Raw genomic sequence first — 24,177 nt, 5'->3', positions numbered from 1 at the left:
GGCTGCTGGGGGCTGGCCAGGCACCTCCTGCTCCCTCTCTCTGGGCACGTGTCACCCACCCAGAGCTCGTGGGAAATGCTGTGAGCTCCTCACCCCCACCCAGGATCTGCACCCCTCACCCTGAGCGGGCTCTGGGGAGAAACCCCAGCTGGGGGCAGCACGAGCCGTGGAACAAATGTACTTCCAAGAGGGGTTGCAATAGCTCCAAAGGTTTATTTGTCTGCTGCCATTTATCAGGTGAGTGACGTGTGGCTCTCTGCTGCTGCAAGGAATCATTAAAGCAAGTCCTCTGCCCCCTTCCCTGAGCTCGAGGGGGCTTTTAGGATTTCTCCACTGCTCCGTGGCAGGAAGATGCTTTGTTTTGTCCCACAAAAGTCCTGGCCTGGGCAGGGATGCCCCTTGCTGGGGGGGTGAGGGGGGAAAGCATTCCCCCATCCTGGAGGCTTAGAGATGTTCCCACTGGGAACAACTGGGGGCTGCTATTTAAATATTAAAGGGCTGAAATATTCAGTTTGAAGCCCAGGAGCTGCTGCCCATCCAGCACTGCCTGGGTTTGACTCTCCTTATGGTGGCAGCTGGAGGTGGTGGCAAGGCTGGGCTCATCTGGGGTGGCCACAGAGTTCCTGCTGCTGCCCTGGGACAGGGCAGGGAGGTGGCAGGGGAGGATCCCCCATCGGGAACAGCTCATCCCCGGGGAGGGGCCAGCCCTGCTCAGCAGTGAGCAAAGCTCTCCTCGGTGGTGTCCCGCAGGTCCAGCCCTGCCAGGGCCGGGGGGTGCTGGCAGGTGAGGTTGTTGTAGGTGTACACGGGCACCTGGGCGTCGTCCCCCTCGGCCACCGACTGCACGAAGCGCGGCACCAGCGCCGGCTGCCGCAGGGACAGCTCCCGCAGCCCCTTCAGGGAGCAGTTGCAGTGCCAGTTGTTGCCCCCCAGCCACAGCTGCTCCAGGGTGAAGGGGGGGCACAGGAAGCCCACAGAGAAGGTCTCCAGGGAGTTGTTCCTCAGGCTGAGGTACCGCAGGTTGGCCAGGGGGGAGATGACGGTGTTGTCCAGCGTCTCCAGCTGGTTGTGGGAAAGGTCAAGCCAGAAGAGTCTCTGGAGCGGGCTGAAGGTATCCTGGGAGATGTCCAGGAGCTGGTTGGAGGACAGGAAGAGGTACTCCAGGTTGCTCAGACCCACGAAGAGCCGGGGCGAGAGGTGGCTGAGCCTGTTGTGCTTGAGGTCAAGCTCCAGGAGCTCGTGCAGTTCACTGAAGCTCTGGTCCTCGATGAGGGAGATGCTGTTGTGCTGCAGGAAGAGCCGCCTCAGGCTGGACAGCCCGGAGAAGGTGTTTGCTCGGATCCTGCCCACGCAGCTGCGCTCCAGGTGGAGGCTGTGCAGCTTGGTGACCCCCTTGAAGACAAAGTCAGGGAGGACCTTGATGCAGTTGTCAGACAAGTGCATCACTGCCACGTTGTACAGCCCCAGGAAGGCCCCGGCCCTGATGTCCTGCAGCAGGTTGTTGTTGAGGCTGAGAACCTCCAGCTGCCCCAGCCCCTCGAAGGTCCTTTCCGCCAGGCTCCGGATCCTGTTGTGCCCCAGCTGCAGCTCCTCCAGGAACTGGAGGTCTTTGAAGGTCCTGGGCCTCAGGCTGGTGATGGAGTTGGTGGACAGGCGCAGGACGTGCAGGCTCAGGAGGCCCAGGAAGGTGTCCTCGTAGAGCGAGACGAGCCGGTTATGGGACAGGTCCAGCCACCGCAGGGCCTTCATGCCCATGAAGGCGCGGGGGGCGATGGCGTTGATCTGGTTGTGGTTCAGGTACAGCTTCTGCAGCTTCTGCAGCTTGACAAAGATGTTGATCTTGATGCCCTTGAGCGCGTTCCCGCTCAGGTCCAGCTCCTTCAGCTCGGTGAGGCTGCAGAAGAGCTGGTGCTGGAGGTAGGGGAGCTTGTTCCCGGCCAGGATCAGCTCCCTCAGGTTGGGCAAGTCGTGGAACACCTTGTCGGGCAGGACCACCAGCGAGTTCCAGCCCAGGTTCAGGTACCAGAGGTTGGAGAGCCCCGCAAACAGCCCTTCCTCCACCTTGCTGAAGTGGTTGTTGTTGAGGCTGAGGGAGACGAGGTTCTGGGTGTGCAGGAAGGTGTGGGGCGCCAGGTGCCGGAGGCGGTTGCGCTCCAGGTGCAGGTGGTAGAGGCTCCTCAGCCCGTGGAAGGCGTGCTGCTCCACGCCGGCCAGCTGGCTGCTCTGCAGGTCCAGGAAGTCCAGGGCTGACAGGTTCCTGAAGGCAGCAGCTGGCAGGAGGGTGAAGTTGTTGCCGTCCAGCCACAGGGCCTTGGCGGTGGGGGGCACGTCCTCGGGCAGGCGCGTCAGGTTGCGGGCGCTGCAGAAGACGTTGAGCTCCTCGCTGTAGTCGTCCAGGCTGCAGGCGCAGGGGCTGGGGCAGCGGGGCGGCTCCGTGTCCCCCTGCTCCTTCAGGGAGTCCCCCCCGGGGGGCTGGGAGGCGGCGGCCAGCAGCAGGGCCAGGGGGAGCAGGAGGGGGACGCCTGCTGTGGGGGGTGAGCAAAGGAGCCTCGGTCAGTGCAGGGGCACGGCTGCTCTAGGGGACCCCTTTGGGACCCCCCTGCCGGCTGCCTGCGCTGCTGGAGCTGGGCGGGTGGAGGGGTCGGTCCCACCCTTTGCACACGCGGGGCAGCTGCAGCAGTTTCCAGAGGTTGGATCCCTTGGGACAGGGTGCGGGATCACCCCCCGCTCCTGCCACAGCTCGGACTCCTCGGGTGCACGGACCCCCGAATTCATCTCTATACTGCTGTGGCTGCAGCAGCTTCTCCCTTTCACAGGGAAAGGCCCCCCAGTCCCCTCTCCTCCTTCCTCCCCGGCTGCCTCCCCTTAACCTGCTGTTCCTCAGAGCCGGGGGGTCTCTGTGCTGCAGTCCCTGCCCATCCCTGCAGCCCCCAGCCAGGTTTGGGCTCTGCCCTACAGTGCCTGCAAGTCCCCCAGGCAGCTCAGGGGACCCCCAGAACGTCTAATTAGCAGTGGAGGAGGAGAAGTGAGAAGGGTGGCTGAAGCCCCAGCAGAGTTTGAGCGTGTCCCCCAGCCCAAGCCCGGCCCAGGGGCAGGTTCCCCAGCCTCACCTTTGCCTGCGCTCATGGCGACGGGCAGGGCAGCTCCTGCTCCCGCTCCCGCTCCGCTCTCCGGCCCCGCCGCCTGCAGGGATGGATGGAGCAACCACCTTGACGCCTGTCCAGCCACCCGGCCAGGCTTAACCCCACTGCTGCTGGGCTGGGTTTAACTCCACTGCTGCTGGGCTGGGCTTAACCCCGGGCTGGGTTTAACCCCACTGCTGCTGGGCTGGGCTTAACCCCGCTGGACTGGGCTTAACCCCACTGCTGCTGGGCTGGGTTTAACCCCACTGCTGCTGGGCGGGGCTGTGCTGAGCCCCAGGCCAGCCTGGCCAGGGTTAGTGGCACCAGGACAGGCTCCTCGCTGCTCCCCTGGTCTGTAACTGCCTTTGAGGAAGCTCAGGAAAAGGGCATGGAGTGACATGTCCAGGAATCTGATGGAGTGAGGATGGGGATCCTGCCAGAGATGGGGTTTGTGTGGGCAGAGAGCGTGGAGGGAGGGATGGGATAACCTCACAGAGTGTCCCATGACCCTGCCCTGAGCTCCTGGAGGGTCCTGAGCACTGACCCTTCCCTGGATGCCTGCCCTGCTCTTATCCCAGGGATGTCCTGGATAAGCCCTGGCAGTGGGTCCTCGTGCTGCATCAGGACATAACCCCACACCCTGGGGCTTGGAGCATCTGTAGTACACAGACATTAGAGGTGTGGGGGTCATCCTCGGTGTGAGATGGGCTGGAACACCTGAGGGTTAATGGTGATGCAAGTGGAAAATGAGCTGGGAAGTGGGAAAAAGCTCTTCTCTGTGTAGCACTGGAAACCTCAGGGCTGAACCCCCAGACCCCTCCTGTGGGTGGAGGTGGTGCTGGAAGCACCACACGCTTGGCTCAGCATTCTTGTGCCAAAGGGGAAGCAGAGACCATCTCCCACTGGTGAGATGGTGACCATGAGAGTCCCCTGGATGGTGATGGTGGATGGTGCTCCAGGGCTGGCAGATCACACTGTACCCCTGGCAGCTCATCAAAACAACCCTGGGGAGGCTGGTGACCTCATCCTGTGTCCCTGGGCATTTCCCCACCAGCCTCCAACACACCTTCTGTGGAACCTTTTACCACTTCCCAGGGAAGAAAGAGAAATAAAAAGCCCCAGCGAGAGGAGCCTCATGGTCAGTGGCTGCTGGATGGAAAAGCCATGGCCAACCCTTCCCCATGTTCTGGTAGCTCTGTTCTTCCCTGAAGATGAAGTCTGGCATCATTCACCTCCAGGAACAGGTATCTCCCACCAGTGTTGTTCTTCCCAGCACTGGTTCCCCCCATGCTGGAGGCAGAGCAGGGATGCTCTCCACCACCACCTCCCCCAGATCCAGTTCCCACCAGGCTGGTTTGGGAGGCAGACAGGGAACAGGGAAGCTGTCCAACACCAGTCCCACACCGTGGGTACCCCCACCATGCCTGGCCTCTCCCCCCAGCCCCACAGGCCACATCTCAGCTCTTCACCGCTGAACTCAGGCAGTTCCATGCCCATGGGAAGAGGTGTTGGAGAGAGAGACATCCAGGCTCCAGCCTTGCAACACAGCTTTCCCACAGGCACTGCTTTCTCCCTTCCCTTTTGGCCCTGAGTGCCATTCTCCTCCCCCTCTATTTTAATCCTCTCTTCTGGGAATTTATAGATCAGAAGGGAGAAACGCGGGATGGGGATACACTCACCCACTAATAGGCACTGAGCACATATTGACACAAGGTGTAATCAATCTGGAAGCTAAAAAGAGCTGAGCCAGCACAGCTCAGCCAGCCAAAACCCACAAACCTCTGTGGGAAGTTTAAACGAGCCCTGCCTGTGGCTGGGAGCAGGTTTATCCCTGCCTCCAGCAGCCCTCTCTGGGAAAATGTCACATGAGATGTGATGGGAAAATAAAGAGGGTCAATAAGCAAATCCCTTCCCAGCGTGGCTGCAGTGCAGGGAGGAGCTGGACCCATCTCCACCTTTAAAGGTCCTTGAGACATCTCCTCTAGTCCTCTCTCCACCTTTAAACCTCCCTCAGGGCATCTCTTCCTGCCGTGTCCCATCACCTGTGGCAGGAGTTGCTGGAACCCCGTGAATGTCGATCCCTTCAGCATCACCATGAGGCCACCTTGAACACCTGGACCTCCACCTGCCCACTGTACCACGGCTCCACAGCCACCCTGGGGACCTCATTTAGGTCCCTACCATGGATGTCCTCCTCCCACCGTGTCCCTGGCCAGTGTGGACCTCCCTGCTTGATCCCCCCATCACTTCAGCTTTGACAGATAATCTGCCTGGCCGGGACCAAAGTCTGAGCCTCCTCCCCTGGTTGCCATGGAGAAGGCTGTAATGGTATTAGGAAAAGCAGCAAAATCGTAAAAAAGTACTTTTTAAACCTATTGAAACTCTTAAGGAATCATTTACCTTCCCCAGCAGCCCTCCCATGCCTGCAGGTCCCTCCCCAGGGAGCTTCCCAGTCCCTGGGTGTGGGAAATGCCACCAGCTGCTCCTGGCTCCGTGTTCTGGCTGAACTGGGGAGGGAGTGGTGCTGGTGGCCCTGCCAGGTCTGCTGTGGGACCCCAGGAGCTCTCTGCTCCATCCCCACCCACCAGAGTGGGTGACCAGGGACAGCTCTGGACACCAGCAGGGACAGCACCAGCCCGGGTTGAGCCCTGAGGGAAGGAGGGATGTGACACACGTGGTGTTGTCACAGCTGAGTTAGGGAGTATTTTTAGCAAACCTTGCCAAATATTGTCCCTGTCTGGAGGAGACCATCCCACGTTGCCAGGGCAACCAGCACTCCTGCTCCTCATCCCCAACCAAAACCGTGCCAGCCCTGATGCTGCTGCCCGAGAGAGCTGGGATGGGTGGCACCAGCACCCCGGAGCTTGTGCCACTCTCCTGGGGACACCAGCAGGGACCAAACCCCAGGAGTGGGGCTTGGCCTGGTGCTCACTGGCCACCCACATTTCTGCCCACCCTGGTGATGGGGACCTGGGAGTTGGGGCACAGGGGCCTGGCAGCCGCTGGCAAAGGTCCCTGTGGGCATCACCAAATGTCAGTTCCTGCCCTGCCAGGGGTGCTGGGAAAGTTGGGAAAGGTGCAGGATGCACCAGAGCCTCTCGGGGAAGCCAATTATTACAGCCCTGGTGACCACATGAAACCTCCCCACCAGCTCACCTGGCTGGACTGGTTGGACTGGGAGAGGTGAAGACATCCCCAAGGCATGACTCAGAGTGGCCAGGCTGTCAGCAGAGACACAGATGGGAAAATTCCCAAACACTGAGATCTGGGGCAAAGAAGAAGCCTGGGGAGCGGGAGGCTGGAGGTGCACGGGGACAGGGAATGGCAGGAGAGCCTGTCCCAGCAGTGGCTGCCAGGTCAGAGCTGGATTTGGGCAGTCAACAGAGGGAGGGGAGGCAGCCACCTTGCCTAACTCACCTCAGTGATGGTGCTGGTGTGCCAGCAAGGGGGGAGGGTGTTGTCCATGTCCCAGGTCAGCTCTCCAGGCCTGGTGGGATCTATGCCAGCCCCACAGCAGCTGCTGGGTGGAGGGATCAGCCTGGTCCTGGGGGTTCCTGCTCAGGGGGATGGGCCACACACCCTCCCCCTGCCTGGCTTACATGGCCACAACCCCCCCACACTGCCTGCTCCTGGGGTCTCCTGCCTGCCCCACCCCAGCCCTCCTCCTCAGCCCTGTGGGGAAGCACCTGGAGATGCCAGGGGGGTGACAGATGGGACATGAGGCAGCAGTGGGTGCTGGCAGTCCAGCAAACCCAACACCTCCTGGGCTGCAGCACAAGCAGCTTGTTCAGCAGGGCCGAGGAGATGATTCTGCCTCTTGACTCCCCTGGAACACACACACACATCCAGCGCCGGGATCCCAGCACAGGGCAGACCTGGATGGCTCAGAGCAGGTCCAGAGGGGACCATGGAAAAGATCAGGAGGCTGGAAGAACCTGCCCTGTTCTTCAGGAGGGAGAGCTGCTCCAGCTCCCTCCTCCTCTCCCTTCCCTAGGCTGGGATGGCTGGGATGTCCTACCTGGAGAAGACCCTGTGGCAGCCTGGCAAGACATAAGAGCAAGGGAGAGGAGTTTTTCCTCAAGACCTGTCAAGACAGGAGAAGGGGTGATGGTTTTAAACTGGGAGACAGTGGATTTAGATTGGATATAAAAAGAAAATGCGCTGGGGGGGATCAGCGGGAGCCTGGCCGGGGGTGTCACCGCTGGCCACCTCTGTGACTCCAAGCAGGTGACACTGTGGGCTACTCCCCCACAGCGGGCATTCCCGGTGCTCCAGCTGCGTCCCAGCAGGAATTTGCTGCATCCAGGAGCGATCGCGAATTCCCCTTGCTGGCGCTGGAAGCCAGATGGAGCCAGTCACTGCGCTAACGCCGGGCCGGGCCCCGCCGAGGGCTCCGGAGAAGGCGGGGGCTGCTCCCCCCACCTCCCCCCGCTCCGCCCGGGGGTCCCTGCGGGAGCCGAGCGCGGTGTGTGACCCTGGCAGGGAGGTGACAACGGGATCGGCCTGGTGGGCTGCGGGCTGCAAACATCCCACCGGTTTGCCCTTGAGCTCCCGTGGGTCTGGGAGCGTTTCTCCATCTTTGTGCTGCATCCCCGGGGAGAGGTTGGTACCTTGGAGCACGCTGGTGGTGATGCAGCCCCCTCAGCTGCTGTGGTTGAGGTACCCTTGACAGGACGAGTGAAAAACCCTCAGTGCAGAGCTGGCCTTTGGTGGGGTTAACAAAACACAGGCTTTCTGTTTGGTTTTACTCTGGAGCAGGGGTGGAGATTTGGGGCTGCAGTGACACCCTAAAACCTCGTTTCTCAGCCCAAAATTGCTTTTTGTGGCGTTGGCCGGGACAAAATTTGCTTCGCATTCCCAAGCCATGGGGAAAGTGAGCACTGGTAGGTTCCTGGTGCCCACAGGACACCTGCCACCAAGGTGGGGTTGCATAAATAATGCCCTATTTGTGCGTAGTTAATTGCCCTCTGCCGTGTGAAACGGGCACCCTGCGGATCGGGGAGCAGCTGGCGGTGCCACCGCGATGGCACGGGCTGTTTGCCCTCCTAAATCAGCTGTCCTGGGGGTTGGGACAGCCTGGGTGCCCATGCCTGGGGTGTCCCTGTGGGGCTGAGACCCCTCAGGACACGGCATGTGCCCGGGGAGTGGAGCTGCTGCTCAGCTCCCCCGTGTGCTGAGCCCCCTCTGCCGTGGGCGGGGTGTGAATTTGGCTTTCAGCTCCTCGGTGGGTGTGAAGAGACTGTGAATTCTCATGAGCACTTTCATTACCTTAATAAAATTACTTCAGGTCTGTTAAGTTCTTTCGCTGAAAAATAAGCCATAATTGGACGTTCTGTTGGCTTCTCCTTCCCCCGAGCTCCCAGAATGTTCAGTCCCTGGGTATCACATCCATGGACCTTCATCCAATCCCCCTGGAGGGGCTGCTCCAGCAGTCTGGTCCAGGTTCTGTCAGGAAGGCCCCTCTCCCTCCCATCCTCTTGGCTGTGACAGATCCAGAAGAGTTATTCAGAGCTGTGGTCTTTTTTGAACATGAATTGTCAAAGCTTTTCTTCTCTAAAAGACAGATTCTTACCTAAACTCACCCACTCTACAGAAATAGCAGCGATAATAAGCCTGAAATGAGGAGATTAAGAACTGGAATTCATTTTAGACTCATAGAACCATCAAATAGTTTGAGTTGGAAGGGACCTTTAAAGGTCATCTAGTCCATCTACTTTTACCCCTGTTCAAGGTTTTCCAGCGTTATTCCACCATGCCCTACACTCCCTCTTCCCCTCACTCTTATCTGGGAGACTCTTCAAGTGCCTTCAGCTTTGCACACACTTGGGATTCGTCCTGTTCCAGCCTGGCTGGTCTCCATTTGGAGCCATCAGCAGTGTGCAGACCATCACAACCCAGTTTTTGCACTGTCCAGGCTAATCTGGGCTTGTTTCACTGCATACTTTGCTTCAAAGTTTAGATTTTGTACACACAGTATCTCTGATGTGAAGGGATGAACTGGGAAGGGTCTTTTCTGTCACCAGCTTGATCACAGCTCCAAGATCCTGGGACCTTTTGGGTGACTCACTGACAGGAGAGGAACAAGGACTGCAGAGATCAAGAGAAAGTTGCCCAGAAGCAAGTTAGATGCTACTGGATGGTTTGGAGCAGATGGGAGGGTTCATGGGTGAATTAATGGGTTAATCAGATCATAGATCATGGAATGGTTTGGGTTGGAAGGGACCTCAAAGCTCATCTTGTTTCACCCCCTGCCATGGGCAGGGACACCTTTCACCAGCCCAGGTTGCTCCAAGCCCCGTCCAACCTGGCCTTGGACACTTCCAGGGATCCAGGGGCAGCCACAGCTTCTCTGGGCAACCTGTGCCAGGGCCTGCCCACCCCCACAGACAGCAATTCCTTCCCAATATCCCATCTGACCCTACTCTCTAGCAGTGGGAAGCCCCCTTGTCCTGGCACAATCTGTCCATGGAAAAAGTTGCTCTCCCTCTTTTTTATCAGCCCCCTTTATGTGCTGGAAGATCCCTGCACTGGAGATGGAGCCCATCCCTACAGCCAGCTTTGGGAACGGTCCATAATAGTGTGGGACCTCCTAAATGGCACTGTTGGGGGTGTTTCCTGAGCTGCTCATTCCAGCATCTGCTGTGTGCTGACTTGGGAATACAGAAGCCTTCCCAGAAACGCCATTTCCTCCCCTCTAACAGCTCCCAGGGCGGCTGGAATGATTGGTTCCACCTTAAAGTCGAGGGGGATGCCACACCCTCCAGTAACCAAAGTTGGTAGCAACAGTGGCTGCTGGACCTCCAGGGAGAAGTTCCTTAGAGATCCTCAGAGCCTTCCTTTGCTTTTCAGTTGCTGCCTGCCCCACAGTGTGCTGAGATCCCGGCCTCTGAGCACATGGATCTTGGAATTGTTGCGGGGAATGAGAAGGTAAGTTCTGTGACGGGGCACGTGCAGCACCTTGCTAAGGAAAATGTAAGTGTGAAGGTCTGCAGCCCCTTCCTGGGTGATGGAACAAGCGCTCTGCCGAGGAAATCCTCCTTGCAGGAGGAAAATGGCAGCTGAAAATCCCACCTAGAATCTGTTCAGGCTCTGAAAAGCCCAGCTCTTCCAACAGCATGTGGTGGGTGAGCAGCAGGGGGAGGAGGGCTCGGCTGGCACCCGCTGGGGGAGCTGCTCTGTGTCTCCAGGTGCAGCTGCAGGATGGGAACGATGGGATGGACCGGCTTGGGGACCCCCAGGAGGGGATGAGGCAGGTGGCTGGCTCCAAGGCAGACTTCCCAGCTGGGGTGCTCTTCAGTGAAGAGGAAAAACTGAAGGTAAAACTTTGGGAGTCGGAGGGAGCTGAGCTGTGAGGCTGTAAGGGGTCTGTAGATCCACAGTAGAAAATCTGGGGGGAAAAATCCTCCTTCTAGAGGGGTGGGTGTTGTGCTTAAACATCACATTAGCCTCAGAATCCATCCATGGCTTTAATTAGGTCCTTTCTTCTCCCAGATTTCCAAAGACCTCGTCGATCTCCAGATAGAGACCAACAAAATGAAGGAGCAGTATGAGACAGAGAACTTTGAACTGAAAAATATGGTATCTAAAAGCTTGGAAGAGCCGATTTCTGCCCTGCCAATGCCTTAATCCAGCAGTCCAGCTCCTCACACACCCATCCTTGCTTTGCTTGGCATATTCTCCTGGCTCTGCCTAGAGCTACGATCCCCCCTGACATCCCAGATACCATGAAACTCATCTCCCTGTGACTGCTCCTGGTCTCTGCCACTGTCTGATCCTGCTGCTGATCCTTCCCTCTGCAGGTCCTGGCCCTGGAGAGCCGTGTGCGGGAGCTGGAGCTGTGCAGTGAGGAGGTGACGGGGGAGCGAGATTCCCTGCGGGAACGCCTGCGAGCCCTGGAGAGCGCTCGGAAGGAGCTGGCACAGGAGTACATCATTCTGAAGAGCAACTACCTGGCCCTTGGGAAGGAGCTGGACCAGGAGGTGAGACAGAGTCTGGCGCTCATCCTGGTGCTCCTGGCTCCACCTCACATTCCTCTGAGGCACGGGCAGCTTGGTGGCTTTGGGTTGTGTGTTCGTGGCTAAGCTCAGCTCCAGGGAGGCTTGGTTAGAGAATCAGGGAATGGTTTGAACTGAAGGGGCCTCTTAAAGGCCACCCAATTCTCCCCCCCACCATGGGCAGGGACACCTTCCACCAGCCCAAGGTTGCTCCAAGCCCCGTCCAACCTGGCCTTGGACACTTCCAGGGATCCAGGGGCAGCCACAGCTTCTCTGGGCAACCTGTGCCAGGGCCTCCCCACCCTCACAGCCAACAATTCCTTCCCAATATCCCATCTAACCCTTCCATCTGGCAGTGGGAAGCCATTCCCCCTTGTCCTGTCCCTCCATGCCTTGTCCCCAGTCCCTCTCCAGCTCTCCTGGAGCCCCTTTAGGACCTGGCAGGGGCTCTCAGGTCTCCCTGGAGCCTTCTCTTCTCCAGGTGAACCCCCCCAGCTCTCCCAGCCTGGCTCCAGAGCAGAGGGGCTCCACCCTTGGAACATCTCCATGGTCTCCTTTGGACTCTCTCCAGCAGCTCCACATCCTTCCTGTGTTGGTTCCCCATATCTGGAGCAGCTCTGCAGGGGGGTCTCACCTGAGGGGGCAGAGGGGCAGAATCTCCCTCTCCCCTGCTGCCCCCGCTGTGGGATCAGCCCGGGGCACGGGGCCGGGGCATGTCCAGCCCCTCAGCTGTGACACGGCCACGGGTTTGTTTGCAGAGCTGGGGGTTTGATGTCACACATCCCCCTCCTCGCAGGGTCTGTGGGACCCGCTCTGCGCAGCGGGGTGGGCGCTGAGCCCACGCTGACCCGTGTGATCCCGGCACAGCCTCCCCTCTCCAGACCGGCCCCCTCCCCGCTCCGGGGGTCACGGCTGGGCTGGCCCGGGCACACGGGGCCGCTCCCCCCGCGCTGCCAGCCCGCTTTGTTTCCCTTTTTTCTGCTTGGCTTGCGCGGGCTGCACGTGAACGGATTGGAGTCGCTCTCATTTCGGGCGGAGGCGGGAAGGGGCCTGGGAGCTTTCAGGCAGACAACTTTATAAAAACACCGAATTCAAGCAACTTTCTGATGGTTCCTTAAAAGATAGTCACCTTCGCGGTGACTGCTGGCTTAGCAATTATTAACCAGAGGTTTTTGGACCCGGATTTGTGTATTTCTTTGGCAAGAACAACCACTTCAATAGCCCTTCCTCCCTCTCCTCTCTCCTGCTTCTCCTCCTTTTTAAATTGGATGGAATGACTGACACCCTCCTGCCTCCCTCCCTCCCTCCCCCAGCAGATAGTTTAGCTGCTTCAGCGAAATGACCTGGTTTTCCATGCCTGGCTGTGGTGGGAAGATGTGGAGCTGGGACCAGGCACGTTTGTTTGGCCCAGTCTGTCTGGATGGCCTGCAAAGCTCTGGTAGAGGAGGACACGGGATCACGACCATGCTGTGAGTTAGTGAGGCTTGTGAGCTGATCATCTGTCTTCCATGAGCTGAAAAACGGGAATTTCTTACAAGGAGGCAAGCTCAGCTCTTGCAGAGGGGTGAACCCACCCTGTCATCCCACTGCAGCACGAGGCAGAGCCGCTCTGCTCCCTCCTCAGGGAGGAAAAGCTCCGTGCTCAGCGCTCTCAGCTGCTCCTTGTCCCCAAGGGGATGCAGTATGTTTGTCAAAAATTCGATTTTCAGGCAGCTGACATCTCTAAATGACGGGTTTAGCGAGTTAGAGGTAATAACACACTGTTTTCACATGGATCCTGGAATGTTTCAGAGAGTGAAAACACGTGGATTCAGTTCTGTGCCTGGATAGCATCCTGAAGAATTATAGAATCATGGAATGGCCTGGGTTGGAAGGGACCTTAAAGCCCATCTCGTTCTACCCTTTGCCATGGGCAGGGACACTTCCACTAAACCAGGTCGCTCCAAGAAGCAGTGGAGCATGGCCCAGAAGCCAGAGGTGAATTCCTTGGATGCAATCCATATGCTGAGGGGTTTACCCCAATTCCTTGGCTCTGACTACCAGATATCCCTGCCTGAAGCCAGAAAGGCTCCAACTTGGCAGGCTGGGACTTGTCGCGACATGGGCCTCTCGCTCATTATTTTCCCAGTGTGGACTTTCCCAAAGGAAATGGGAAAAGCAGCCTGCGGTTCTGCCCCCTCCCCTTCCCCGGCGCTCTTCTGGGGAGACAATGAACCTTTTACACATTCCCAATTACAAGTGCTACTTGTGACCTTGCCAATATGTTGTCATGGCTGCTTGGCGCAGAAGCAGCTCCGCGAACTCATTCACGGCCCCTTGGCCGGGAACAGTTGGAGCCTCTGAATTGTCGGGCGCCCATTGTGCTGGATTCACACACCGCCCCGGGGCTGTCCCGGCCGCAGAGCCGGCCTTGCCCAGCCCTTGGGAAGTGCCTCGCAGAAGATGCCAGTCAGGCACTTGGTGCCTGTTTTCTGACTCGCTGTAAATTCTTCCTTTTCAGGGCTCTGACCTCTCCTCGCTCCCCGTTTCCTTCTCCCTTTGTCCCGCGGCTGCGGCGGCGCTCGGCAGAGGCGACCCCGGTGCCTGCGAGCCGGGTTCCACGCCGGGGTTTTCCCTGGAGCCAGGCCAGGCTCGGGAGCTCGGCGAAGCCCAGTTCAAACCCGGGACTGCCTCTTTTTGGTTGTTTTTTTTGTGGTTTTTTTGGTTTGTGTTTTTTTTTTGCTAAACCAGTAGTTGCGCCCCCTTACCGACCGAACTGTGGGGGCTGACAGCTGCAGATGGATCGCTCTGGGCTGGGGAACAAGCGGGCTGGCTCTGCGGAGCTGACAGGTTTCACAGCTGTATATCTCACCTCTTTGTCAGCCTCTTTTCTCCTCGCTCTCCCCCAGCCCACCCTGTGCTATCTTTTGATAAGCTATTCTCTCCACGGATGACTCAGATGACCTCTGCCTCCCATCCTCCCGATTCACTGCCATGGTAACAATTACTCAAGCTTGTCCCCAGTCATAAACCCCATCAAAGCTTTGTTATCTACACAGAAACCCTCCCGGGAGACATGAATTCCCCCAGTGTTCCTTCCAGATCACCTGTAACAGAGCTTTTCTCATTCAGATCCTCTTTATCTTTTGGGAATGTGTCACTTCACACCAGCACCGCTTTGAATCTCGCTGCCTACACGGAGCTGTGGGCTGGCTGCTGCTGGGGCATGCATCCCAACCTAACTGGGATTGTGTCAATTTGGCCCTTCTCTTCCATCGTGGAGTCCTGCACTGTTTCAAAGCTGTTCCACGGGGAAAGACGTTCCAGAGGTGTTGGGAAGCTGCACGGAGGGTGCAGGGTTGGAGTGAGGAGAGAGGTGGTGGCAGAGCTGTGCCCAGGGCTGGCACTGGGATCTGGATCTGAATGTGAGAGAGAGAAACAGGCAGAGGGTTAAGGTAACCCTGCTGCCTGGAAATGCATTTCCATGAGAACTAGAAAATCACTTGTATCTGTGGACCAGTGGAGAGAGAACTAAAATTAAAACTTGCTTTTGGGAGGCCACGGGGGTGCCTTCCTTGTGAACACACCAGGAGCAGTGGGTTATGTGCTGACCAGAGGAGGATTTTCTTTCCTTCTTGTCTGACCTGTCAGGTCAGGAGGAACGAAGAGCTCACCCAAGAGCTCCTCAAGCTGGCCAGAGGCAAGAACTCCCTTCCTGGCACAGAGAGCACCCGCCCACCTGCCATGGCCCATCAATCCTCTGTGGAGCTGGAAAGAGAGAGGGGGAAGGTAAGGAACTCTCTGCCCTTCCAGCAGCTCCTTGGACAACAAGGATCTAACAAGCCCTTCTGTCTCTCCTTAAAACCAGCCTGAAGATGTAGTTGCCTCTGAACCCGAGCGGCAGGAGCTGGAGAGAAATGTGAGTGTGTGGGGTCTGCTGCTGGATCCTTGGGAAGCAGAGTGAGGACTGATTCCAACTGTGGCTGGCACCTCCTTGTGCTAACTTGAGTTTTGTGGATCAGCTGATGCCTTGATTCATTTGAAATTCTTTTTTTTTTTAATCTGTGCACAATGAGGCTGGGATAACTCCAGGTGTGCAGGCAGAGCTGAGGGAGGGCACGGGTGGTGCCCTCTGTCCGTGCCCTGTCAGGGTGAACACAGGCAGGAGTTTAAAAGCCAGCAAGTGCAGAGGACACTTATTCTTGCTCATACTTGAGAAAGCTGGGGGTGACGAAGCACCCACAGCTGAGAGCAGGGAGATGCTCCCAGCCCCCTCCCCATCTGCGGCCCCTGCACAACCAGCCTGGGCTCCGCCACCAGCTCCTGCTGGGAATGTGACTCTCAACGTGAGAATTCCCCTTGGGAGGGTGGCACGTGTGCACCTCCACGTGCCCTGTCTGCAGATCAGCCTCCATTTCTGGTGTGCTGCAGGGCACCAGTCCCTCCCAGTTCAACCAGTCCTTTCCCCAGCACGTCACTGTTCACTGGAGCCTCTCCTTACTTCGTCCTCTCTCTGCTTCTGCCTCATCTTCCTCTTTGTTTGTCCCTCAGTTGCTTGGAAACCAGGATCACATAAAAGTGGAGCTTGAGAAGCTGAAGAAAACCCACGACTGGCAGCAGCAGAAGCTGGAGGAGCGAGTGTGAGTGTTGGGGGCACCTTCTGCTTGGCTGGGCATTTATGGGCTTCACTGCAGCTGGATTTGATCCATGGGAGCAGGAGAGGAGGCAGCCTGTCTCTGGTGGGGTACAAGGCGGGAATGATGATTCACCCTTGGAAAAAGCAAGACCTGGAAGGAAAACCGATGTTTTCAAGGCTCTTCAAAGAATCAGCTGTCTGCTTTAAGCTGGTGGTGTTTAGGGACACCTGGAAAATCCACCTTCTGTAACACACAGCAAACGTGTGACAGCCCAGAGATGAATCCAGCCCCAGTCCTCACCCCCACAGCAGCTCTTCCATTGCCATGGGATGCAGCTGATGTCCTGGGAAAGGCTGCCCCAGCAGGGATGCTGCAGGACTAGACCCTGCACCTGGGGAGGGCATTCACCTTTGATGGGAAGAGTTCTGTGGTGCTGGTTGACACAATCTGGGGGGTGGCAGCTGCTGCTGGGAGATTTCTGTCATCCCAGTGATCTCCTTCCCAAAGCTGGCTGTGTTGGACCTACAGAGACTCCCAGAATGGTTTGGCTTGGAAGGGACCTTAAACATCATCTCGCTCCACCCCCCTGCCACTTTCCACTACACCAGGTTGCTCCCAGCCCCATCCAACCTGGCCTTGAACACTTCCAGGCATGTGGGGGTTTCAAATATAACACATTTTCTTCCTGTGTGTCCAGGCTGGGGCTGGGGAAGGAGCTGCAGGAGGCGAAGGGAGCGATCGGGGACACGCAGCGCAGGCTGGTGGAGCAGTCAGCGGTGAGGATTCCTTCCCCTGCTCCTCCTGGGAGCCACGTGCTATTCCTGAGCTTCCAGGGGGGGATGCCTTGCATCCAGGTACTCTGACACCTCTCCCTCTGCAGGGAGCTTGTCCCACCAAGGTTCTCCTCCCCGTGAGTTTTTCTTCCGCACGTGGTGGAAGGTGCTGCTGGCTCGGGTGGTGGGAGGAATTCTGTTCGCTGATTTTTAGAAAGAGTTGGTGGAATCACTGGGTTGGGGAGGTGGCAAATAACAGAAGGTAGTAGGGGAATTGAGGCTATAAACATTTCCATTGGACTTCTCTGAAAACTCAGGACCTAGTGAAGCCGAGTATCTGGAAAGGAAATCTCCGGTGTATTATGGAGCTTCTCAGTTGCCCCTCCCTGGCTGGAGGATGAGGGCAGCAGTTTCTTTTTGTTTGCTGTGCCCAGGTGCTGCTCACATCCCAGAGCCAGCTGCAGGAGGTGGAGGCAGAGAACTCCCAGCTGCAGCTGCGGCTGAAGGAGCTGAACGAGGAATATCGCTCCCGGCTGGCGCGCTACATCAGGGACGTGGCGGTGGGTACCCCAGCCCTGGGGGCTCTGCTCACCTGGGGAGTATCACAGGAACAGAGAACATCCTGAGCTGGAAGGGACCCATAAGGATCATGAGTCAACTCCTGGCCCTGCACAGACACCCCAACAATCCCCCCCTGTCCCTGAGAGCGTTGTCCAAATGCTCCTGGAGCTCTGGCAGCCTTGGGGCTGTGCCCACTGCCCTGGGGAACCTGTTCAGTGCCAACCACCCTCTGGGGGAAGAACCTTTCCCTGAGATCCAACCTAACCCTGCCCTGACACAGCTGTTCCCTCAGACCTCCCCATGCTGGCTTCCCTCCTCTTGCAGGCTGCTGCAAATAAATAAGACTAAATAAGAGGATCTTTCAATCCCAGTTATCTGACCAAGAAAAATCCCAGCATAAACTCACAGATCATTTTGCAGGGCCATACAGGAAAACTGGGTGCAGAGGGAGGATGGTTTAGAATCATAGAATGGGTTAGGTTGGAAGGGACCTTAAAGCTCATCTCATTCCACCCCCTGCCATGGGCAGGGACACCTTCCACCAGCCCAGGTTGCTCCAAGCCCCCTCCAACCTGGCCTTGGACACTTCCAGGTCTGGGGCAGCCACAGCTTCTCTGGGCAACCTGTGCCAGGGCCTCCCCACCCTCACAGGGAAGAATTCCTTCCCAGTATCCCACCCAACCCTGTGGCAGTGGGAAGCCATTCCCCCCCGATTCCTCTGTCTGTACATTTACAGAACTACATGGACAGCAAATCCAGCCACGTGACAGGACACAGCAAAGCCCCAGCTGATCATGCTGCCATGAGGCACTTTGTGGACAACATGCTGAAGGATATCCGGGCTTCCTACAAGTCTCGGGAAGAGCAGCTGGCTCGGGCAGCACGGGGGTACAAGAAGCGCATGAAGGACTTGGTGAAGAAGCACCAGAACCTGCTGATTGCCTATGGGTAAGGCTCAGACAGGCTCTGGGCCACCTCTGCCTTCAGGAGCAAGTGAAGTGCCCCACACACCCACCCCACTGTCCTAGAGGGAGGCAAATGGGGCTCCCGGGGGGAGCAGGGGATGTGGAGTGCACGTTCTCCCGACAATCCAGGATGGAGGTGCCTCCAGCTGCCCGTCAGGGAGCGCTGGACACCATGGAGCTGCTTTGCACATATGTTCCTCCCACGTAAAATTCAGGGTGAGAGATTGATCCCACGTTGGATGGTGTGGAAATGCAGAGGTACCACAAATAGCTCCACCTCCCAGCCCGTCCCTGCAGCGCTTTCAGCTCCACTCCACAGCTCTCTCAGCAGCTTGGGCTGTGGGAAGCTGTAGAAATACTTGTGGTACAAAATCCACAAATAGCTCTAGGACAAGCTCCCCTCAGAAACTCTCCCAGGAATGCTCCCACTTATCCTTTGCAGGTGGCCAGAAACCAGCGGGTCCCAGGGGAATGGTACCTGCAGGAGCAGCAGAACTGCTCAGTGTTGTCACCCAAAAAAGCAACCAGGGACTGACCCCTCTGGCACATTACAGGCTCCAGCGAGAGCAGATTCGGTCCCTGGGGAGCGGTGCTGTGGATTGTGGCCCTGCTGAGCTCCACTTCTGCATCTCAGACCCAGAGCTGCTCACAAACTCCAGCCGGGAGCTGAACCGGTTGCAGGAGGAAAAGGCGAGGCTGGAGATGCAGCTCCAGGAGCTGCAAAAGGTGGAGGCTGGGCAGGGAAACGGGGTGGGTGGTGGGGAGAGTCTTGCAGGTGACACTGAGCCCCTTTCTTAGGCATTCACAGGGTTGTTTAGGTTGGGAAAGCCCTCCAGGATCAAGTCCAGCCATTCCCCCAGCACTGCCAAGGCCACCACTGAACCGTGTTCCCAGGTGCCACATCCACCCTCTCCCTGAGGATTTGCTGTGCCCGTGGCACAGGCAGGGAATATTCCAGTCATCTCCCAGTCACAGAATCATGGAATCCCCGAATGACTCAGTGTTGGAAAAGACCTTAAAAGTTCATCTTGTTCCTCCATGGGCAGGGACACCTTCCACTAGCCCAGATTGCTCCAAGCCCCATCCAACCCCACCTTGGACACTTCCAAGGATGGGAGGAATATCTCTTGATTTGCATGGAATGCATTTATTTAAAAATTCGGAGTACAGGAGACCTAAAACCTTAAGATTCTACAGCACATCATTTCCTTGCCAGGGCACTGGTGGCTGTGGGAGTGCTGGGGTACACTGTGCCACTTCAGGGGGGGCTTACAAAAAAGGGGGAGAGTGACTTTTACAGGGCAGAGAGTGATAGGGCAAGAGGAACAGATTTAAACTAAAAGATGAGAGATTTAGGTTGGGTGTTAGGAAGAAATTCTCCCCTGTGAGGGTGGGCAGGCCCTGGCACAGGTTGCCCAGAGAAGCTGTGGCTGCCCCTGGATCCCTGGAAGTGTCCAAGGCCAGGTTGGACGGGGCTTGGAGCAACCTGGGTGGTGGAAGGTGTTCCTGCCCATGGCAGGGGCTGGGACTGGATGAGCTTTGAGGTGCCTTTGAACCCAGCCCATTCCATGACATGATTTCCATGGCAGTGGCAGGATCTGGGATAGCAATGGTTGAATGCTTACAGGAATCCTGCTCTTCTTTTGCCTCCAGAAAAGACTGAAAGAAGCCTCTGCCTTTCCACTGCCTCCAGAGCAGTAAGTGCTGTTTGTCTGGGAGGATATCTGTCATTCCAAATTCTCCTTACTGTGTGCATTGAGGAATCTTTTTTGCTTGCTTGGAGACAGCAATAAACAGGGAGAAAGGGAGCTTCTGGGCCTGCTCTGGGGAGAGCAGCTGGCTGTCCCCTCAGCACAGCCCTTCCCGTGGGGAAGAGAGTTGGTCATTTGGGCCTTGATCCAAGAAAGCTCTTAAGCATATATTTGATTTAATCCTGTTTATAGTCCCACTGACCTCTTTAGAAGCTGAAATTAAGCATATGCCCAAGTGCTTTGGTGGATCACAACCTGAGAAAGCACTAAGGAACACCACCAGTTTGGGATGGTCCTGTTTCTCCTCCCTCCCAGCACAGGAGCTGGGCTGGAACTCTTTGGTGCCACTGTGCTGATGCCTCCCTGGCTTCCTAACAGGCTCTGGATTTGCTCATTTTTTGATGAGTCTCTTCCCCCTGCTCTGTTTTTCTGCTGAAACTCGAACAGCTATAGCTGTGGAGAGCTGGAACAAAGCATAGGAGAAACCTGAGCTGGGATTTTTCAGCATTTTAAGATGTGGTCACCCAGAAAACACGTCAGGTATTCCATTAGCTGGGTGCCAGCACCGAGGAGTGGGTCAGTGCCACAGCCACTGGGCTCTGCAGGGCTCTCAGGTACGAGCTCTAATTCCTGCTTCTTGCTTTTATGATAAAAGTACGGAATGGTTTGGGTTGGAAGGGACCTTAAAGACCATCTCATTCCACCCCCCCATGCCGTGGAGGCTTATCAGCTGCATGGACTCCCTGTTTATTGTCCCCTTGTCTTCTGGCTCCCATGGAATCCCAGCCGGGATCTCCCTGGGCTGGGAAGCTGCAGCCACTGGGAGCACAATGCATTCCTCCCTTCACACAGCCCAAATTCCCCGAGCATCAGATGTGACCTGTTATTTTCCTCACTCAGACTGGGAGGGAGTGGGAAGGGCTTTCCCACGCCGGGCTGAGCAGACAGCTCACCTATCGTGCTCGCTGACCAGAACGGGCTGTGCTCCCAGCACCAGCCCCTGGCATTGATGGCTCTCTGTTCCCACCAGACTCAGCCCTGCAGTGGCAGGTTCAGGGCTCTCTCTGCACAGAGGCCTCCAATGAGCGAGTGATGATGTGATTTGGAACAGGCCCAGCTGCCGTGGTGGGGAATCCCAGGCTTGGCAGAAGGGCCGTGACTCCCGTGCCTGGGCACAGGGATGGTGCCGCATGCCCCAAAGAGGTCTGGGCGTTGGGAGAGGAAAGGATCAAGGGCTGGGGTTCATGGTGGGATGGGCATGAGCTGTGTGGAGCTGTGGGTGGGCTGGATTTGATATCTGGGCTTGGTCCAAATATGCTCTTCTCTCGTAGGCAGCTGGACGAGGAGGGCTGGGCAGAGGTCCGGAAGCAGCTCCGGGAATTGGCACACACCACCCAGGTAAAGGTCTGGAACAGCCTGCTGGAGTGAAAGCTTATCCCTCACCCACATGCAAAGATGTGCTGCCCTGGGGCTGATGTGCTGCTCCAGGCTGGAGTGGCGAAACTTTCACAGAATCACAGAATATCCCAAGTTGGAAGGGACACACAAGGATCATCCAGTCCAACTCCTGGCCCTGCACAGACATCCCAGCAATCCCACCCTGTCCCTGAGAGCATTGCCCAAACACTCCTGGAGCTCTGGCAGCCTTGGGGCCGTGCCCACTGCCCTGGGGACCACTTTCCATGAAGCCTTGCTGTGGCTTTGGCCTTGGCCCACCCACTGATGCTGACAGGTCCCAGCGGGTGATGTCTCAAGGCCCTGCTGTCCCTGCTGCTAAAGGAAGGAGAGCGGCCCCTCATCACTCCTGCCTGTGTTTCAGATTTCAGAACAACCATCTTGGCATCTCTGTAACAAGCTGGTGGTGCCTGTCCCCTGTGCTGGCACTGCTGAGGCACCCCCAATCCTGGGGTCAGTTTTGGGCCCCACATGACAAAAAGGACACTGAGGGGCTGGAGTGTGTGCAGGGAAGGGAAGGGAGCTGGGAAGGGGCTGGAGCAGCAGGAGCAGCTGAGGGAGCTGGGGGGCTCAGCCTGGAGAAAAGGAGGCTCAGGGGGGACCTTCTGGCTCTGCAACTCCCTGACAGGAGGGGGGAGCTGGGGGGAATCGGGTTCTGCTCCCAGGGAACAGGGGACAGGACAAGAGAAAACAGCCTGAAGTTGTGCCAGGGGGCGTTTAGGTTGGATATTGGGAAAATTTCTTCACTGAAAGGGTGGTCAGGCTCTGACACAGCTGCCCAGGGTAGAGTCCCCATTTCTGGAGTGATTTAAAAGCCCTGTGGATGTGGCACTTGGGGACATGGGTTAGTGGTGGCCTTGGCAGTGCTGCAGAAGTGGCTGGACTTGATGATTTTAGAGGGCTTTTCCAACCTACATGATTCCAGGATTCCATGGTTCTGTTTGACCTGGTTCAAGTCTAGGCTGAATCTGAATCAGCTCCCCAGTCTGGTTCCCCCTGGGTGCAAAGATATTCTCTTCCATGCCGTGCCTTTCCCTGCCCACAGTGACCTGAGGAAGGGCTCCCCATGCCCCGGGGATGTTGAAAGCTGAACACCTGCACTGGGTGTATTTTTGTTGCCAAACAACCAGAGCTGTCGTGGCTGAGAGGCCAGAGCGATGGGGAAGTGGTTGGAAGGGCCTGGCAGAGAGGGACTGAGCAACTTCACTCCAATCCCACAGCTCTCCCTGTTTTCTCCCTGTTTCTCTGCCCATCCAGGAGGATCTGGAGCAGGAGAGGAGCCAGCTCCTGACTCGGGCTGTCATGGCAGAGGAGCAGGTGCTGGAGCTGCAGGAGTACATAGATCAGCATCTTGCCAGGTGAGGTGGTGGAGTCCTCCTGCTCTGCCCTGCGCTCCCAGTTCACCTCCAGGCTCATTGCCAGGGACATCATGGTGCCCACCACGCTGCCACAGCACTGCCAGCACGGCTGATGTCCTGCTGCATCTCCAGCTGTGCAGGCAGCTGCCACCAGCCCTTTTTCCCCAGGGCAGGGGGACACACATGCCCAGCCACATGTCTCCTTCCCTCTGTGCTCACCCATCCTTTGGAGGAATCATAGAATTATGGAATGCTTCGGATTGAAAGGGACCTTAAAACCCATCCAGTTCCACCTTCCTGCCATGGGCACTGGAAGGGGCTCTAAGGTCTCCTTGGAGCCTTCAGAAGGGGCTAAGAGGGCGTTGCCTAACATACAAAGCCTCCCAGGAGCCCCCTGATCCATGTTCCTCTCTCCCTGGCCCATCCTGCCCCGGAGCAGGGAGAGCAGCTCCTGGGGCAGGGCCTGTCTGTGGGAGCACAATCCCCCTCCCCAGCCGGGAACTCGGGTCAGGGCTCTCTGCAGAGCCCATGAACACCTTGGAGATGAAAGGCTGGGGGTTCCCACTTGCCAGGCATGGCTCAGTGCCTGGGGACACTGTGCTGCTTCCCACTGCAGGTACAAGCGGGAGATCCTGCGGCTCAGGAACGCCGAGGGCAGCGAGGGGCCACGTGCGCTCAGTGCCAGGGCAGCTGCTGCTCCCCCCCTGCCCAGAGCCAGGGCTGTCAGCCACGATCCATAGCACTCCATGAGGAGCAGCACCGGCGTAGGGAGGGGCAGGATTCAAAGCAGGAGGTTTGTGTTCTGTGGACTGCCAGGCAAGCACCCTGCCCAGGCTGGGAGCTGCGAGGGAAAGCACGTGGGTGTTCCCCGTCTGGAGTTCACAGCACTAAAATGACACAAGACAACTGTGTCTCGTCTTTCCTCGCCTATCCCTGGGCTGCAGGAATTCTGCTGTTCCCTGAGCACATCACGGACACGGGCTCAGGTTCCCAGGCAGCTCTGTAATGCCGGGCTGCAGGGACAGGTTCCTGTTCCTGCTGGAACATTTCTGCTGTCTGAGACCTGGACCAGAGCCCGAGGGCTGCTCCTGCCTCGCTCTCCTCCCCTCCCCGCTCCCGTGAGATGGAGCCAAGGCTGGCTCAAGCCACGCTGAGGCTGGACAAAGGGATGAGCTGCTCTTTACTTGTGAGGGTGGGCAGGCCCTGGCACAGGTTGCCCAGAGAAGCTGTGGCTGCCCCATCCCTGGAAGTGTCCAAGGCCAGGCTGGATGGGCCTTGGAGCAACCTGGGCTGGTGGGAGGTGTCCCTGCCCATGGCAGGGGGTGGAAGGAGATGAACTTTAGGGTCCCTTCCCACCCAAACCATTCCATGATCTTAAGATTCTGCAGTGGGAAAACCCGTTTTTCCTGTGTTTGAATGGAAAATGGAATTTACATAGATGAGCAGGGCCAAGCTGATCCTTCAGGGGAGGTGAGCTGGACACACTCCCTCTTGTGTTACCTTCTAAGGGATGGTGGAGCAAAGACAGAGTCCAGGACTGATGGATGCTCTGGCTCCAGGATTGTCCTGCAGCTCAAAGGCG

At 57.5% G+C, this 24,177-nt stretch overlaps 2 protein-coding genes across 4 annotated transcripts; one reads left to right on the top strand and one right to left on the bottom strand.

Annotated features, from left to right (window-relative positions):
* Positions 1-101: 101 nt before the first annotated feature.
* Positions 102-24,106, top strand: CCDC78 (coiled-coil domain containing 78). Of its 3 annotated transcripts, XM_050317667.1 has the most exons (17): positions 102-237; positions 4,177-4,366; positions 9,972-10,049; positions 10,310-10,438; positions 10,614-10,700; positions 10,922-11,101; positions 14,747-14,884; positions 14,964-15,014; positions 15,647-15,735; positions 16,430-16,508; positions 16,940-17,065; positions 17,803-18,014; positions 18,586-18,757; positions 19,685-19,728; positions 21,114-21,180; positions 22,495-22,595; positions 23,212-23,440. In XM_050317667.1, exons 2-17 carry the CDS (start codon positions 4,334-4,336, stop codon positions 23,333-23,335), a joined length of 1,710 nt encoding a protein of 569 aa, XP_050173624.1. In that variant the 5' UTR covers positions 102-237; positions 4,177-4,333; the 3' UTR covers positions 23,336-23,440. The 3 variants fall into 3 exon arrangements, with proteins under 3 accessions (XP_050173624.1, XP_050173625.1, XP_050173623.1); XM_050317668.1 differs by lacking the exons at positions 18,586-18,757; positions 19,685-19,728; XM_050317666.1 differs by lacking the exons at positions 4,177-4,366; positions 19,685-19,728 and having other exon boundaries at positions 131-237; positions 21,114-21,186; positions 23,212-24,106.
* IGFALS (insulin like growth factor binding protein acid labile subunit) lies at positions 231-3,153 on the bottom strand. Its single transcript, XM_050317669.1, has 2 exons — positions 3,111-3,153; positions 231-2,525 (listed from the first exon to the last, which is right to left on the bottom strand). Exons 1-2 carry the CDS (start codon positions 3,124-3,126, stop codon positions 712-714), a joined length of 1,830 nt encoding a protein of 609 aa, XP_050173626.1. The 5' UTR covers positions 3,127-3,153; the 3' UTR covers positions 231-711.
* Positions 24,107-24,177: the final 71 nt, after the last annotated feature.

This window comes from Myiozetetes cayanensis, unplaced genomic scaffold (assembly GCF_022539395.1).
Source record: "Myiozetetes cayanensis isolate MyiCay16 unplaced genomic scaffold, myiCay2020 scf20-37, whole genome shotgun sequence".
Lineage (NCBI taxonomy): Eukaryota > Metazoa > Chordata > Aves > Passeriformes > Tyrannidae > Myiozetetes > Myiozetetes cayanensis.
This window is presented reverse-complemented; position numbering and strand designations above follow the sequence as displayed.

Bases quoted from the DNA above. Each gene is read 5' to 3' on its own strand.
- CCDC78 (XM_050317666.1), top strand. From the start codon at position 10,017: ATGGATCTTGGAATTGTTGCGGGGAATGAGAAG. The intron at 10,701-10,921 runs GTATCTAAAAGC...TTCCCTCTGCAG, and splicing joins ACTTTGAACTGAAAAATATG to GTCCTGGCCCTGGAGAGCCG. The intron at 21,187-22,494 runs GTCTGGAACAGC...CTGCCCATCCAG, and splicing joins CACACACCACCCAGGTAAAG to GAGGATCTGGAGCAGGAGAG.